The sequence below is a fragment of the Vipera ursinii genome, assembly GCF_947247035.1.
Source record: "Vipera ursinii genome assembly, chromosome: 1".
Lineage (NCBI taxonomy): Eukaryota > Metazoa > Chordata > Lepidosauria > Squamata > Viperidae > Vipera > Vipera ursinii.
This window is the reverse complement of record NC_139512.1, coordinates 216,728,266-216,745,800: the sequence shown is the minus strand read 5'-3', so window position 1 is coordinate 216,745,800 and position 17,535 is coordinate 216,728,266. Positions and strand designations below refer to the sequence as shown.

General features: G+C 36.8%; 1 protein-coding gene across 2 annotated transcripts in view; it reads right to left on the bottom strand.

The window, feature by feature from the left end:
• Positions 1-17,535, bottom strand: part of ROCK2 (Rho associated coiled-coil containing protein kinase 2) — a 114,182-nt gene that overhangs the window by 38,764 nt on the left and 57,883 nt on the right. For both annotated transcript variants that reach the window (XM_083377894.1, XM_083377895.1), the window contains exons 6-11: positions 10,566-10,710; positions 6,203-6,341; positions 4,549-4,640; positions 3,159-3,318; positions 2,588-2,675; positions 1,344-1,432 (exon numbers count right to left, since the gene is read on the bottom strand). In XM_083377894.1, coding sequence (XP_083234020.1) covers positions 1,344-1,432; positions 2,588-2,675; positions 3,159-3,318; positions 4,549-4,640; positions 6,203-6,341; positions 10,566-10,710 — 713 coding nt within the window. The remainder of the gene's footprint in view (positions 1-1,343; positions 1,433-2,587; positions 2,676-3,158; positions 3,319-4,548; positions 4,641-6,202; positions 6,342-10,565; positions 10,711-17,535) is intronic.

Below are 17,535 nucleotides of genomic sequence, written 5' to 3'. Positions count from 1 at the left end.
TGAGCGGTTCATGTAATGAAGTTCACCAACATACATGAGGTGAAGCTGTTCTGTAAGAAGGAATGGGCTAAGCTCCCTCCAAGCCAATGCACGTGAATAATCGACAGCTATCAGAATCATTTAGTTGTAGTTATTTCTGTCCAAGGGAGGCACACCAGTTATGAAAGCAAAAACTTTTATATTTTTGCCACAGACACAAATATGTTTCTTTGGTTCGTTTTCCTCAAAGAATAAATGAACAATATAATGTTCTTAACTTAGTTGTTCTCTTCAATTTAGTTTTAGAACTTGTATGGAGAACACATTGCATTTTAGGTCAGATTTTTAAATCATACTGCTCCTTCTGACTTCTCAATGGCTTTCAATTCCATCGATCATGGTATCTGTTGGGACCAGTTCTGGAATTAAAGGTGGGCAACAAAGTATTATGTCGGTTCCTCTTTCATCCAGGGCTGGTTCTAATTGGTATTGATGGGCGAGAGAACCCAGTCCAAAGCCCCAAGTGCACAGGGTGTAACTGGGCTGAAGCTTTTTCCCCCTCCTAACATCCACATGAGGCCACTAGGTAAGGTCATCCAATGGTTTGGGGTGACTTTATCACTAATATGCTTATGATACCCAGCTTCATCTCTCTACCCCAGGCTACTGGAGTGACGTCATGGACACCCTGTCCCAATTTCTAGAGGCTGTGAGGGCCTGATGTGGTGCTACAAGCTTTGACCCAGCCTGGCTCTATTGTTCTATGTTCAAGCAAGTTTGAAGAGCACTCAGAAGATTTAACTGGGGCAGAAGGCAGCAGCATGGGCTCCAGTTACTTGGCACACATAACACCACTACTCCATGAGCACCATTGGTTGCCAGTCTGCTTCTGGGTGCAATTTAGGGTGCTGGTTATCACCTTTCAACCCTTCATGGCTCATTAAGTGAGCCCCCAACTGTGCACAGGGGCCTGCTTCTTGCTTGTGTTAGTGAATTGTTCTTTTTCAACAGCCTCTCTTTTCAATTTTATAATGTTTGTTATTGTTTTTGTTCTGTTTTAATTCTGTCACCCAGAGTCGCTTGTTAAGATGGGCAGCCACAGAAATTGGATGAGCTAACAAAAAAAATATTTATGCAGAGATATTAAAAATTCAAAAGGGTTCGCAAACTTTCAAACAACACTGTATGTAAAATGTAACAGATACAACTGCTTTTTGATATTACAGCTTTTAATATAGGAAAGATTCTTCATTTATACTACATGTATTTTTAAGGAGTGCATTTGGCCTATGTCTATACGTTTTAACAAACTAAAATTATATTTTTAAGAGTTTCTAATTTTTATAAAGAAAATAAAGTTATACCTGTATTTTTGCTCGAGGTCATCTTTGGTTTGTATTTCATTACGGAGCTGATCTTCTAATTTGTTTATTTTTTCCTGAAATTGTATAAGCTGACAGAAAAAAAATCCCCTGATTTTTAGGCATTTATAAGTGACAGAATTTATAGAAAGTTAGCACATAAAAATACCCCTATTTATATGGCTTACATCAGAAGTTCCTAAACTGGGGTGGCATGAAGAATTTGGGTGTGGTGGTGGTGGGAGTATGTGAAATTTTTACCAAAGGTATAATTGTAGAAAGCAATGCAGTAACTTTCAAATGAGGGTCTAATAATCCAGGGACAGGTTAATGAGGTGATGGAAATGCTGAAGGTTGGTGGTTGGATAACATAAACGTAAGTGTTGGGCAAGATGGTGGAAAGATTGAGTTGGAGATCAATGTGTACATTTACTTAGGCAAAATGAAGGACAGATCTAACATTATTCATCTAGAGGCAAGATGTCTCCAAAATACAAAAAGGGCTTAAACATCTGGGAATTCCTGATTTATACTGATTGTTTCTTTACTAGTTATTTGCCAACATGAAAGTAAATTGTTTTTATGATTATGTACAAAACATGCTGAACTTGCTGAAATACACGTTAATGAATATAAATTAACACTTCAATCAAAATCTTACAGATTTGTCATATCAAAATTGTTCTTAAATTTCCGCAAGAGATTATGCTGTTACACAGTTAAATTTAAAAGAAGCAAAGTTTACAAAACATGTGAAGCCTCTTCCAGATCTCCTAAATTAAAACCAATCTAAATTTGCTGAAAAACTGCATACAGAAACAAATCCTATGCTATGAAATGTCCATTTACAAAGTTTTTCAAAAAAATTCTTAAACTGAGATATTTCATGGACAGAAAGAGAAAATTGTATGTGTGTTTGTGTGTCGTGTAGCAATATATATTGATAAAAAAATCTTCAGAATAATGTGCTTACCTCTTCACCATCCTGTAAAAAATAAAAATCAGATACATGCTTAAAAACAGGATACTTTTCCATCTTTTTTTCCAATAACTTATATTGCCTGATTTAAATTATCCTTAAAAATCTACTTATCTAAATCTTAAATCACATAATGACCAAAACATCTTTTTATTAAACTGGATAATTCACAAGCGGTTTTAGATTTGTGCAATCAGTTAACTATTGATGCACATATTTTCCATACATATGAAACAAATGTTTAGCACATTAAAATACGAGTACTTACCTCATTTTTCCTAAATTCATTTTTCTTTGTCCCATTGTTCTTACAGGATTCAACTTTCTTACCAAGCTCAGGAAAGTCACTTAGCAACCTGTTCAAAACAGAAGTTTTCAAAAACTCTAGACACTGTGACAATCAACTCATTTTAATCAATTTGCTCTAGTCCTAATCCCACTAGTCTGTGCTCAGAATGAAGGCATTTATTTAGCATTAGCTTTTTTAACAGACCCTGGAGCTTTTTGATTAATGAGGGAGGAGCCTAAGAGCTTCTTAAACCCATTTAAAACAGAAAGCTTCAAAAAAGGTCTATGCAAGTAGATATAGTCAGATACAAAATGCAGGTCAGCATAACTGGCTCTAAGAGCAATGCCTCTGTTCTGTGTACTGTATTCTCCTTTCCCTGAAAAAGCAGTAATAAATATTTTGGGAATTACAAAAACATAATCCAATGACATACACATACATACATACACATATACATACATACGTACGTAACACACATGCATGCACACACAAGATCACTGCTAAAAATCAGATTAATTGGTATGTATATTTTTACATGTATGTTACATACAGGTTCTCTCTAAAGTAAGTAAATCCAATGAAAGGCAGTTGGTTTCCAACAAATGCTTTTGGGACTGGAAAGGTTTCGACATCTCCTTTGTCATCTTCAATATCATCAAAATTGCTGCTATCTATGTCACTACTCAGCTCAGGTACAACTGGTGCAGCAGCTAAAAAAAGTAAATACCAGTATTAGAACAAAATTCAATGTTGTGATATTTAAACAGCATTTTTCTTTTGCCATTAAAGTTTTAATTTTGTACCATTTTAATTCAATGTGTAATTAACATTATTTTACTTCAGAACAATCAAACACCAAGGCTGCTTATTTCAAACTGGGACAAAATTTTATTTATTTCAGAACCCCTATTAAACAACTTAATTAATTTTATATATTAAGAATATTTGACCATACAAAGCTGACACAATAGAGGTGTAATTCCCAAAAGAATAATTGTATGTAAGATAAAGTATGTAAGAGATTTAAGTTTCATTTAGGCTCCTGTAATCTTTCCCTTTCAAAAAGCTTTCAAGTTGAAAGTTGGCTGCTTTATCCCAAAGGTGTTTTTCCAAAAGGCAACTGGACTTTCTTTACTTTTGTCCCAAAGGTGCTTTTCTAGTTGCTTTTTGTCCCAAAGGTGCTTTCCAAAAGGCAACTGGACTTCACTTCAAGAAAGTTACCTTTTGGAAAATCACCTTTAAACCATCCATGATATGGATGATTTGAGAATCTACATAGACATTTGTTGCTTTAAGAATGAGACACATCACAATAGACTATGAAAACGAAAAACTTCATAAAGAACCAAATAGCTGCATCATAGATTGTCTCTCTCCCTGAACCACATGGATATTAAGATGGTCCACAATAAATTTGGAAATCTCCTAATTTTTTATTTATGAGTTAGTACATTCCAGGGTCTCCACCTTTATAATCACCCACCACTCCATCCCTAGTCTCTTCTCCAATCCAACTCTTCTTTAAGCACAGAGAACATGGGAGTATTTATGGGTCTTCTCCTACCTCATAAAGGGAAGGCCTCTGAATGTAAGGAAAAAGCCTGCCCTTTCAAGTGCATAAGACTGTTAGAAAGGAGATTTCCATTAAATGAAAATATTTACTGCAAGAAATATGGAAAAAAAACAACAAAATACTGAACCTGATTTTAGGAGCATTTTAGCAACTTTCAATCTAGAAAGTTTACTTTGGGATTTAGCTGGGGGAAAAATGTAAGTAATCATAAACCTTTTACATTTGAAGAAAAGTATAATTAAAAAAAAACTAATGTTATTTACACAGTAAATATCTTACATTATAAATCCACATTAAACTAGTTTAGACGCACACACATGCATACACAAGGAAAAGGCATTTTTTTTTAATTTTAAAAGGTACTTACTGTCTCGAATGTTATTCCAATCCCACTGATCATTCTTAAAGAACAGATGAGATTTAATTTCTTCGACTCCACTCCTCCCTAGCCGCACCTCCCTAAACATGGCAATTAAGTCAAATTTTATTATAAGAGCTACAATTTTCTGTTCTGAAGCAACCTATTCACAGATTTTATTTCAACGCCACAGCTGCCTAAATGCCTAAATTAAGCAATAATTTTTAACTGTTCATTAACATTAACACTGGAACCTGAATCTTCCCAGTGCATTTGCTACTAGATTTCTCAATACTTTCACATATATAGCATGAAATAACTGGAATTCTCAATATGCCACGTGTGGAGTAAGACATAATTCCAACTGCACTCAGTAGAAAAGGAATGCTGGAAAAAGCTCTTTTTTAAAAAAAAAATACCCTACAAGTTTGCCAAACCACAGTGCAAATATTTTAACATAAGTGACAGAAGACCTGGCTTCCTAACACAGAAAGTTATTCAAACTTTACTGAAATAAGTATTTCAAAGATCACATCCTTTAAACTCACCCATACACATATTCATATTTTCCTCAACAATGTATAATGGAATCATTATGTAAGCAGCAAACTCATTTCTTTTTAACATAACATTTCTGTGTTCCTTAATTTCACCTAAGGAAAAACTTGTCTATCAAAATTAGTCACATAACTAATAATAAGTATTACCTTGGTGACAAACATACATACACACACGCATACACACAAACGTATAAACATACACAAACAGGCCTACATCATAGCAGAAAGGAATATAAACTCAAGAGTCATTCTCTTTAAAACTTAATATTTTGGCGTGTATTTTTTTTACTCCTTGCCCTCACATGGGGACAGAAAGTTAAACAAAATGAAGGTCTTAAACTGCAGGTTTAAGTACAATAATTGGTTTGCAGTAATATGTGTAATTTCCACCAGTTCACATAGCCCTCAAGAGAATCAAGAAAATCAGGGTCATTAAACTGATTTTGAATATTAATAATAGTTAAGACACAAGTTGAAGGAAATCAATTTTGCTTACATTACCAATATTTAAACTTGGTTTGAGTGGTCAGGACAAGGAGGAGACAGCCTCTAGCACCAGGGGTGTCAAACTGCCGGCCAGCGGGCTGGATGTGTTATGGTGAAACCGCACCCACCCCATTGTCAGCAATGGAAAAAAGGTCGTGATACGTCGCGACACATCACATGACGTTGCGAGTTTGACACTCCTGCTCTAGTACAAACATCAGATGTATGTCTGATGGGAGATTATGGCCAATGGGGTTCTTTTTTACCTAAAATCTTTCCAAATTCAGTGACATATTTATAAGCTGGTAAACCTGATTATGATTCTGTATGACTCCTAAGAAAACCTGATAAGTGCTTCATAGGAGTAAAGGACCTCTCCTAACCATGAGGGCTTGATCTCATGGAATTTCTCTTAATTAAGCCAAGTTGAAATTACTGCCTGAAATAATGACAAATTTTAAAATTTAAGGTAGATTTTGTCTACAAATGGAATCTCAAAGATTGTATTCATAGATTGTATCAGTGAGATCTCCTAAATGCCGGTTCGGACAGAATAGTTTTCAATAACACTAAATCAATAAATCCACCCTAATAAGAAGAAAAAAATGTTTGCAAACCTGTCTGTCAAAAAAGCACAGATAAGGTCCTTTGCTTGCTTTGAAATTTCTACATCTTCTGGGAAAAGCAGTGAGTTCTTGTGATCCATTATTTTACTGTATGTTCCCACCAACGAATCAGCATAAAACGGAGTATCTCCTAAAAAGTCAAAATGTACAGACATTATTGTTCCAGTTGAATCTTAAAGAGTAACATAGCATTCAAGATGGTAAATTGAGCATCCAACCCTTAAAGATTCAAAACAAAAACTTGCTGGTTTTTCCCCCCAGATTTGAATTGGACCTCTATAATCTTCTTCCTCCCCTGCCTCTGCCAAGAATAAGTGACGTTTCCCTTCTCTTTTAAAAATTAAGTAGAAAAATGTCTGGAAAGCTCATAGTTTATACAGCTCCTATTTCAACAACACCAGAATCAAATTATGGTTTACAATCCTGGTTTGTTCAAAACTATAAGTTGAAATTAAATGTTTTGTTGGTCACATATCACAATGGTAGTTCTCCTTTTTTCCTTCCACCCAAAATACCCGTAATGTCCTTTGGAAAAGCAGATCTTGTAGAGGCATTGGAAAAAAAGAAAAAGAGGTGGGGGGAAGCATTCCATTCTATCAAGGGAAACTGGTCCTCTTCAAGCAATGTATCATTAGGGTTCCAAGCTGTATTCCTGAGTCTGGGCATATGGAGAAATCCTGCTTAGTTTTAGATCAGAAATTGTTTTTGAAACCGACTATTTCACTTGTTCAAGAGGAGATGGGGGAAGAAGCTGCAAGCTCTAGCTTCATGAAAACTGTACAGCCTTCCTTAACCCTAAACAAGATTTATCTTTTGCTGAAACTCACATGACAATTGTTTCTAGTATGCATAAATTGCATTTCCCCATGCTTCAAAACAATGACTCTCACTGTATACAACATTCCTTATATTGGTTTATGTATTTCATTACAGTATCACTAACTTTTATACCAATGTTTAAAGAAAATATGTTACATCATAGACAGAGAAGAGAATTTGTCAAGGTTGAATCGCTAAGATGCCTGCTAACTTCTATCGCCACTCAACTTGCCATAGAAATAGGGAGGAGGGGGTAGAAAGCAGCGTGAGGAAGTGGGATTCTAAGAAGCTGAGAATGGAGAACTTGCTATTATGAATCTTCTGTCTCAAAAAGTGCTTAGTGGAACAGATTGTGCAGTTTGTCTATGGGTATCTATAAGAATTCTTAAATTAAGCAACAATTGTTTAAAAAAATTTCCACCGTATCAACAAAGGCATTTTCCATATCCAGAAAAATCACTGCTAACTTCAGTTTTTCTGAATATGTACTTGGAATTACAATTAACAGTCTCATATTACTAGATACTTCTAAAAACAATGACGTATAATTAAAGGTAATATCATATATAATGCATGAACCATTCTAAAATCTGAAAGGTATTGGTATAATCAATATATAACACCAATGAATAAGATAACCATCTGGGCCGAAGGTTCTTATTTACACCGATTTAATGGTGTCAAATATTTGTCAGTGAGATAAAGGGGAAACTTAAGTCGTGTATAATCTTGAGATATAATATATATAAAAAGTAATTAATTTGATTCAGGATTAAATGTATCATAATATTATACAATCAAGAATTTAAATAGCTTGTTGATTTACTGAGTCATAACCACTATATATCTTAAACTGGACATCCTACATAGGAAATGTACTTATATTACTGCAATAGTTTGAATCAGTAATTCACCAGCTTTTTTTTAATCTCATTGTCAATATCTGTTCAGTGAATATTCTGCTTTGATAAAGTTCCTGTTTATAACTCATAGATGCTTTATATATCCTAGTGCAGGGGTAGGCAACCTTGGCTCTTTTATGACTCATGGACTTCAACTCCCAAAATTCCTAAGCCAGCATATCTGGCTCAGGAATTCTGGGAATTGAAGTCCATGAGTCATAAAAGAGCCAAGGTTGCCTACCGATGTCCTAGTGAAAGCCATCTTTTGTGATGAGCCAGGGTGGTGCAGAACTGCAAGAGTACTTCTGCTGATTGCCGGCTGCCAGCAATTCGGCAGTTCGATTCTCACCAGCTCAAGGTTGACTCAGCCTTCTATCTTTCCAAGGTCGGTAAAACGAGGATCCAGATTGTTGGGGTCGATATGCTGACTCTGTAAACCACTTAGAGAGGGCTGTAAAGTGCTGCGAAGTCTAAGGGCTAAGTCTAAGGGCTATTGCTATCTTTCATACAGAATAACAGAGTTGAAAGGGACTTTCGAGGTTTTATAGTCTAGCCCCCTGCAGAAAACCCGCCTATTCTATCTCTAAGCCCTATACATATTAAAAGTTTCTTTACCTTTTCCACCATTCTAATCTTTTGATTTTCCATGAAGCATAAACTATAATACAATATGCATTAAAAATATGCTATTCAGGATGTAGAATGTCTACTTATTTAAAAAAACACCTGTTCAAATTTTTGCAGAAAGTCTGTTTGTAGCATGCCTTCACATTTTTGTTGTACCTTTTAAAGATCATGGGCTCTTTTATAAAGATAATAAAGAAATACTTAAATACCATCAATAAAAAGGGGACAATACTTCCTATAGTAACTGTTAATTTTACTCAAGCACTTCTGAGGTTGCTATCAAACCTATATTACATATATATTAATACAATCATCTAGAATACTAAAAAACAAACTAGCTTAGAATAATTCTAATGTGAAACTTTAAAAAGGTATAATCTTCTTGCAAAGGATTTGAAAGTTGTGATACATCGTGTCAAATAGTTCAGATATTCTAGAACAGACATGTCAAACTCGCAACGTCACATGACATTGAGCAACGTATCGGGACAGTTTTGCCATTGCCCGCAATGGGGTGGGCATGGCTTCCGGATGATGCGTCTGGCCCACGGGCCGGCAGTTTAACACCCCTGTTCTAGAAGCATCCTTAAAACAGGAGTGTTTTCTGAAATGTGTAAATTAAAATTTTTTTACCATTATTTAGGATTCATCCTTTTGTATTTTGCCTGACCTTCTCTTTCCTTATTCAACATACAAGTTTGAAATATTTAGAAAAAAATAGATTGTAATGAAATCTATTCCAATTGAAAAAGCTCATTTAATAAAACAACCTAATAAAAAGATACCCAAAACATCTATCTAAATTTCATAAATAAAAACTACATCTGAAAAGTTCCTGGTAGTAGAACCATTATAATGATTATTAAATTATTATGAAGGCACCTCCAGCACTAGTATTTAAAGCAATTTTCTGAAACATTTATTTCTTGCTCTACTATAAATTCTGAACACTTGTTTGTTATTCAAAGATACTCCACTCCTAATTTTTGACCAACCACCCCCTAATAATTTTCTTCCTGTTGAGAAAGAATGGGACTTCCTTTTAATTCAAAGGGGCCCACTTGCCATGACAAATGTAGATTATGGAATCACCACTCCCCTTCTATTTTAGGACTAGGTTTTTGGACCAAGTGAAATAGTAATCCTGATAAGTAGCTTCAATTTCAAAATTATGCAATGGCTGTAGAGATCAAAACCTTAGATATACATTTTTCCATCAAATCTGTTATAGGCTGCAAATATAATGTTTAGCTAAAATAATACATAGAGAAGAAACAGTGTTTTTCTCTCCCCCCCCCGTGTGTGTGTGTGTGTGTGTGTGTGTGTGTGTGTGTAATTGCTATATAAACCCTGCAGTCAGATAATCTCATCCTGAAGATCTTTGTTTTCAAAACATTTGCCATTTCTATGAAAAGTTGTTATCTGGAATTTTTAAGCTGAGTAATTATTTCATCAGCCTTTTCGGCTCCATTTTTTTAATCTAAAACATCAAATGTCTGACTTAAAAAGCTCTAATTTCTCCTTTCAATTATTTTAACAAGGATTTTATAGGCATAAACTCGTCATTATAAAACTTATATATAATCAGAAAGACCTTTTAAACTGGTGAGAAGCCTATTTTTGTTTTCTTTCCTTTTGGATTTGGGTTGTAGAGTCCAAAAAATAAAACTGCTTTTCCTTAACTAAGAAATAGTTAAAGTTGTAAATTCAGAATGTGGTCATGCCAAGTAGAAGCCCCAATTTCCCGTGATATTTAGGGAAGGTCATTTTATAACAATCTAAAAAGCACTATTAAAAATCAGATTCATTTTGGGACCAGTATCATTAGCAGCAAGAGCATGTGAGCATACATACAAACATGTGCGCGTGCACACACCCTCACACCTTCACAAACAGAGCAAGTCTATATTATATATTTGCAGCAATTACATCACCAGAGCATATTAAGTACTATCAAGACAAACATCTATATAGAAGCAAGGGGTGGGGGAAGAAACACTACTTACCAACAAGCATTTCAAACAGAAAAACTCCGACAGACCACCAATCACATTCCCGTCCATAGCATCCATCACCACCTTGTGATTTTAATACTTCAGGTGATATATAATCTGGTGTTCCAACAGCTGTATCACAACGCACCATGCCAGTCTATTCAACCACATAAACAATGACAATTAAACAGTTAGATATGATAGTTAACGGTAAGCACAACGGTTCCCCCCCCACTTTAATCATACTATTTTTTCCAAACTACCAATATGCCTTGTGCTTCTTTTTCATGAAGCTTAAGGCCTCAGTATAAAGAAGTCTTGTTCAATGAAGTGAAGGAGTTAAGCTTAAAGTTAAACAAAGTCAGACAAAGTAAACAAAAGCTGAGAATGTATGCTATGTCCAGTTAATGGCTCACAGAATCAACTGGTTTGCAGTAAATTTCAAGAGAGTTTTTGGAGCTGCTCCTAAACAACAGAAAACAATATATAGTCACACCTCAATTTAGAGTAACTCGGGGACTGAAAACATTCCAGTTACGAAATATAGCCCATATAAATGTATAAAGCAAGCATATTTTTCTGATAGCGTATCTACTAAATTGTACTACTAATAGTAAGCTATAGTGCAATAAAAGCTGTGATGCAGAAGTTCCAGGTCCAATTCTTTTATCTATTTGCCTGCTCGTTATCTGTGATATTTAACACTAAAAAAAGTAACCAGTTATTAGTAGTGATCCACCCTGAAAGAAATATATATATTAAAGACTGATCATTACAAGTCATGTGCAACTGTTGCTTTGGACGTTATTAAGACACAAGAATTACATAAAATCAGATTTGTTCGTTGCTTCCACACTAGAACAATTAAAAACCACATTAATGCATAACTCAGAACTGTCCAAATCAACCTCTGTCTGCAGCTGTCCTTGAAGAATATTTGGAAGCTTCAGATGGTGCAAAATGTGGTGGCATGGGCAGTTACGGCTGCTGGCCATTTAGCACGTCATACCTCTGCTTTATGAACTGCATTATTACCATTATGCTTCTGGGTACAATTAAAGGAGCGATTGCTTACTTTTACAATTCTTCAAGGCCTGGGGTCAGATTACTTAAAGGGCCATCTCTCCTCAGGTATATACAACAGCAGGAGAGGCATGCTCTGGGTCCCATCTGTGAAAGAGTGCCATCTAACCGTACCTAGAAGAGGGCCTTTTCTGCCATGGCTCCCACCCTTTGGAACACAATCCCTCTTTGAGATCAGAATTGTTCCAATCCTATTGGCTTAAGCAAGGCCTTAAAAACCTTGGCTCTATCATTAAGCCTGGATCTCTAATAGTCTGGGTGCATCCGTTTGTGGTAGTCCTTGATATACAACCACAATGGAGACTGACCACTATGGTCGTATGTCATAACAGTAATAAACGGGTTGATTATGTGACCCACCCAATGTTGTGACCTTTTTTGTGGCAGTCGTTAAGCCAACGAAGTTTTGCTATGGGTGCAGTTTTATGTAAATGTGGCCATGTTGCCAATATCTGAAGTTCGGTTATGTAACTGGAGAGGTGGCATGACTATTGGTTTTTGAATATAGGACAAAACTCCCTCTTTTCAGGTTGATCATAACTCAAGGAATACCTGTACTGATGGTGGAACACTATGAATTTCTTGGTTTATATTTTTTATTATTTCCCCTTCAAATTATGTGATAACCCTTGAGGATAGGATAGGATAGGATAGGATAGGATAGGATAGGATAGGATAGGATAGGATAGGATAAACAAGTTGGAAGGAACCTTGGAGGTCTTCTAGTGTCCAACCTCCTGCTCAGGCAGGAAACCCTGTACCATTTCAGACAAATGGTTGTCCAGTATCTTCTTAAAAACTTACAGTGTTGGAGCATCCACAGCTTCTGGAGGCAGGTTGTTCCACTGGTTAATTGTTCTAACTCTCAGGAAATTTGTTCTTAGTGTTCAGTTGCTTCTTTCCTTGATTAGTTTCCATCCATTGCTTCACAAATCTTTGCATCACTTTCCTCAATAAATTAATGGTCACATTTTTCCTTATTTGTTTAATTGGGTTCTATTTATAGGTAGTCTTTTGACTTACTTCGTTCAGTGACCTAAGTTACAATGGCACTAAAATAGTGACTAATGACCATTTTTCGCACTTACAACCATTGCAGCATCCCCACAATCATGTGATCAAAACTTCAGATGCTTGGCAACTGGTTCATATTTACGACAGTTGCACCTTTGGTGACTTTCTAACAAGCAAAGTCAATGGGGAAGCCAGATTTTTTTTTTAAATCCCATTTATATCCCGCCCTTCTCCGAAGACTCAGGGCAGCTTACAATTTTAAGCACAAACCAATGTGCTTAGCAATAGCCTTCATTCTATGTATATGCCTGCTTATTAGGGCTTTCGCCTCCCCCCCCCAGCGGCATTATTACAAAGTCAGCTTAATTGCCCCCAACAATCTGGGCCCTCATTTTACCTACCTCGGAAGGATGGAAGGCTGAGTCAACCTTGAGCCTGGTGGGATGCGAACCTGCACTAATTGCAGGCAGCTGGTGTTACTTAAGGAGGCATTAGCCCACTGCTCCACCAAGGCTCTTAACAATCATGTTACTAACAATCGTGTTACTAACTTAACAACTGCAGTGATTCACTTAACAACTGTGGCAAGAAAGGCTGTAAAATGGGGCAAGACTCACTTAAGAACAGTCTTGCTTAACAATGGAAATCTTGGGCTCCCTCCGTTGTGGCCATTACATGGACTACCTGTATCTAGTTTTAGGATCTGTGTGGAGAACAGACCACATTTTAATCTACATTTATGCAGAAATATTGAAAATTCAAAAAGGTTCACAAACTTCTAAGCACCACTGTAAATAAATCATAATTAACAGATTGGAAATTCTGACTGCCTTAACATTACTGGAGGAAGTTATTCAAACAATTTAAGCTCTTTACAATGACTTCATGCAGACAGAAGCCTGAAGGTTAAATGTTACCCTCCCTTTCTTCATATCCAGAAAGGTTAGACATAAGATTCTTTTGTGTCTGATACTAATTAAAAGCCACTTTAAAATATGATTAATTTTAGTATACTTAACTATAAACCTTATTTAAGAAGCTATGCTGTATTTATAATACATAAAATATTTTCTAACCAAAATTCTTAAAACAACAATAACGTTTCTTCCCCCCCCCCCCCCGACTGGGGATACATTTTCATTTTAAAAAGACTTCAAGAGCTCCAAAAGCATGTTATAGCTATATAATTTCACTGGGAGTCAGGCATGTCAATTATTAGTTAGTTTTTTCACCTGTAAGGGTTAAAGTGTGACAAATTCCTTGTGTGGTTAAGCACACTAATTTTACAACCATATAACTGGGCACTGAAACTTGCTTCTATATTTCAACAGCAGAATCTGGAGATGTTCTAAGGCACAGAGAGAGAGACTCAAATGGAGTCCACAGATTTGTAAAGCAGGTCTGGGCATCACAAAATGTTAGCTGCCCTCCCCCCCACACACACTTCTTTCAATAGCATCCTCCTCCTCCTCCTCTCCAAAGGAGAAAATGCAGCTAAAGGCTCTGCGTCTCATTATTTCAGAAAGCTAAGATTCAAGAGCCTCTGGTATTTTCTCCTCCAGAAAGCAGAAGTACGCTAACAACGGAGATGGATTCTGAAAGGCTCTGAGCCTCAGTGCCGCAGGGGACAGAATAGAATAGAATAGAATAGAATAGAATAGAATAGAATAGAATAGAATAGAATAGAATAGAATAGAATAGAATAGAATAGAATAGAATAGAATAGAATAGAATAGACCTTGGAGGTCTTCTAGTCCAGCTCCCTGCTCAAGCAGGAAGACCTATACTGTCTCAGACAAGTGTCTAGCCCAGACATTTCAAACACAAGGCCCGGGGGCCAGATCCGGCCCACGAAGTGGTTTCATGTGGCCTGCGAAGCCATCCTGGAAACAGTGAGGGAACGGCCCCCACTGCCTTGGCCCTGGCCCAGAGACCCTCCTCCTGCCAGAGACCCTCAGATCTGTCCCACTCCTGCCCAGGCCCCCATAGGCACCCTTGATACGAACGATGTAGAGCTGGCCATGCCCACCCAGTAGGCCATATGCACTTTAGCCATGCCCACCCAGTAGGCCACGCCCACCTAGGCCACACCCACCCGCCCCCCTGAGGGCAACCGCAATGCTGATGTGGCCCTCAATGAAATTGAGTTTGACACCCCTGGTCTAGCCTCTTCTTAAAAATCTCCAGTGATGGAGCACCCACGATTTCTGGGGGTAAACTGTTCCACTGATTAATTGTCCTCACTATCAAGAAGTTTCCCCTTAATTCCAGGTTGTTTCCCTATTTGGTCAGTTTCCAACCATTGTTTCTTGTCCTGCCCTCTGGTGCTTTGGAGAATAACATGACCCCCTCTTCTTTTGTGGCAGCCCCTCAAATACTGGAACACTGCTATCATGCCTCCCCTATTTCTTCTTTTCTTTAGACTAGCCAAACCCAAGTCCTGCGGCCGTTCTTCGTATGTTCAGAATCTGTGGCATTTTCTCCTCCGGGATCCACCTCTTTCATTAGTTTCGTTCTCCTCTCTGGAGATGAAAAGGCTATAAAGGCTCTGAGCCTCAACACTGAAAAACTCACGTGGAGAACCTTTCAGAATGTCAAGTTTCCCTTGCATTTTTCTCTCCGGAGCAGAAGATGCTGGCAAATATCATCGTTTTCATGATGATTCGGAAGACTCCTCCGAATCACACAAGAGATTTAAGAGAAGGAGCTTCCTGAACCATCGCAGAATTCGGCCTGCACGCAGGATGGAGCGAGTCAATGAAAAGGTAAATGGATCCATGCGTGGTGGGGTGGAGAGAGAGGATCCAAGTGTTGGTGGGGTTAGTTCGCTGACATACCCCGGCCCACTGTAGGTTTCCATGTGCCAGTGGGCACCGGACCTGTCAGGGACTCTCCCAATCCCTGAGGCATGCGTGCAATGGGAAGAGCTTGAATTGCTGTTGTTGAGTAAAGCAGTCGTGTAGGTGCCTCATGTAATGACTGTAACAACTTACAATCAAAATTCCAGCCTCAATTGTGGCCGTAAGTCAAGGACTACCTGTATTTGCACACATTAGCATCACCTTACCAGCCATTATTAAATTAGTTAGAGGGAGGCTTATCTGGGAGAAGTAAGATTCTGCATCATTTTACCACACTGTTTAGAAGAGTCTAGTGAAAAACCTAGAAAGAATTATTATTATGATTATAATCAAAACTTTATCATAGCAACCATGTATGTAGTTAGGGCTCTGCAAAAAGTATTTTAGGAAAATATGAAGCTTTAACAGTTGGCCATAAAACGGATACAACAAAAGAATTGTATGGGTCAGACAAAGAAAGGCTCAGGTGACAAGAAGTTGTACCTTTTAAATGAAACAAGTTTACTCATTTACACACACACACACACACACACACACACACACACACACACACAAACTGCTAGCTTTTCCATGGAAGAATGAAGTCCAAGTCTAAACAAGTGTCAATTCTGTATGTTTTACTTTTCATCTAGAAAATAAAGAACTGTATCATGGAACAGCCTACATAACAGAGCCAAAGGAAATGATATAATGTATTCTGTTAGAGGCAGAGGGACTGCTTACATTTCTATCAATACATTAACCAAAATTTAGTTTAAAAGTTTAAAATAAGCTTGCAGAAAGAGGATCTTCTCAAATTAGGACTGACCAATTAAATGTCCATTGTACAAGTATCCTTGTCTATTATTTTCAACCTGCTTTAGCAGTATTTTTTTTAATAAACCAGTAACTGTACTAGTCATGAAGTTTTTATGTCGTGTACTTAGTTCATTTCAAAATCAGTATAAAAATAATTTTTCCTCCTAAATTTTAATGGATGCATACTGCTCTCTGATCTGTGGAATCATAACTTCCTTTTAACAAGGTTGGTGATAAAGAACTATTAAATATATAAAATGTCTGAAGCGTTTATTGGAGATTAAACAACCTATTACTCACTGGGTCATTGTTTCAGAGATCTTTCCTTCCCAGATTCCTCAATGCCTTCAACAATGGCAGAGATTTTGAATGTACATGAAAAGTACTTCAAAAAATTCATGGAAATATTCAGAGGTGCATTTGCCTTGAAAGTAGTCCATGTTGAAATGTATAGTGCAGTCAAACATCAGGAGTTGACCACAGAAAATGTTTTATGATATTTTCCAATGTGACATTTTATATCATGTTTTATAAAATTTTACTGTGTGAAATGTTTTATTCCACAGGGCTGCCCTACAAAGCACAATTTCACCCAGCTGAACATTATACACAGAGAACTACGGGATATTAAAATTTAATGCATTCTCTCCTAGGACAGGAAATGTTTTCACAGTTGATAGACATATTTCTGGCAACCTAGATATACACAAAACCCAAAGGATGGGATTTCTGCTGATTTGAAGGGGGAGGTGTTCATATTTTTAGATCTGTCAAGCCTTTCCAAGTTTATGACTGTTCAATTTCCTCCCCCCCCCCAAATGGCATGATTAAATATTTTAATAATTTATAAAAGCAAAAAGGGAAAGAAAAATCCATCCATTGTATAAAGTTCCCCGATTGCAATAGAACAATGATAACTACAAATCAAAACTTACATCTTCTACTCTACCATAATAAGAATTTTTTTTAATTCCAAAAAGACCTATTTGGTTCATTTTAAAATAAACCGAAAAGCCACTAGGGGATGCTTCTGAGTAGGAAATACATGATAGATACTGCTTTTATTAATCAACAAGCATTTGTCTATGTATATTTTTCAATACCCTTTCTCAACCTGTTGTTCTTCCACACATACATGTAAGAACCTTGATAAAAAGATCATATCCATTCCACAGGAAGAAATCACGGATTGAAGAGAATTCTGAAAAGCAGAGCAGATAACCACA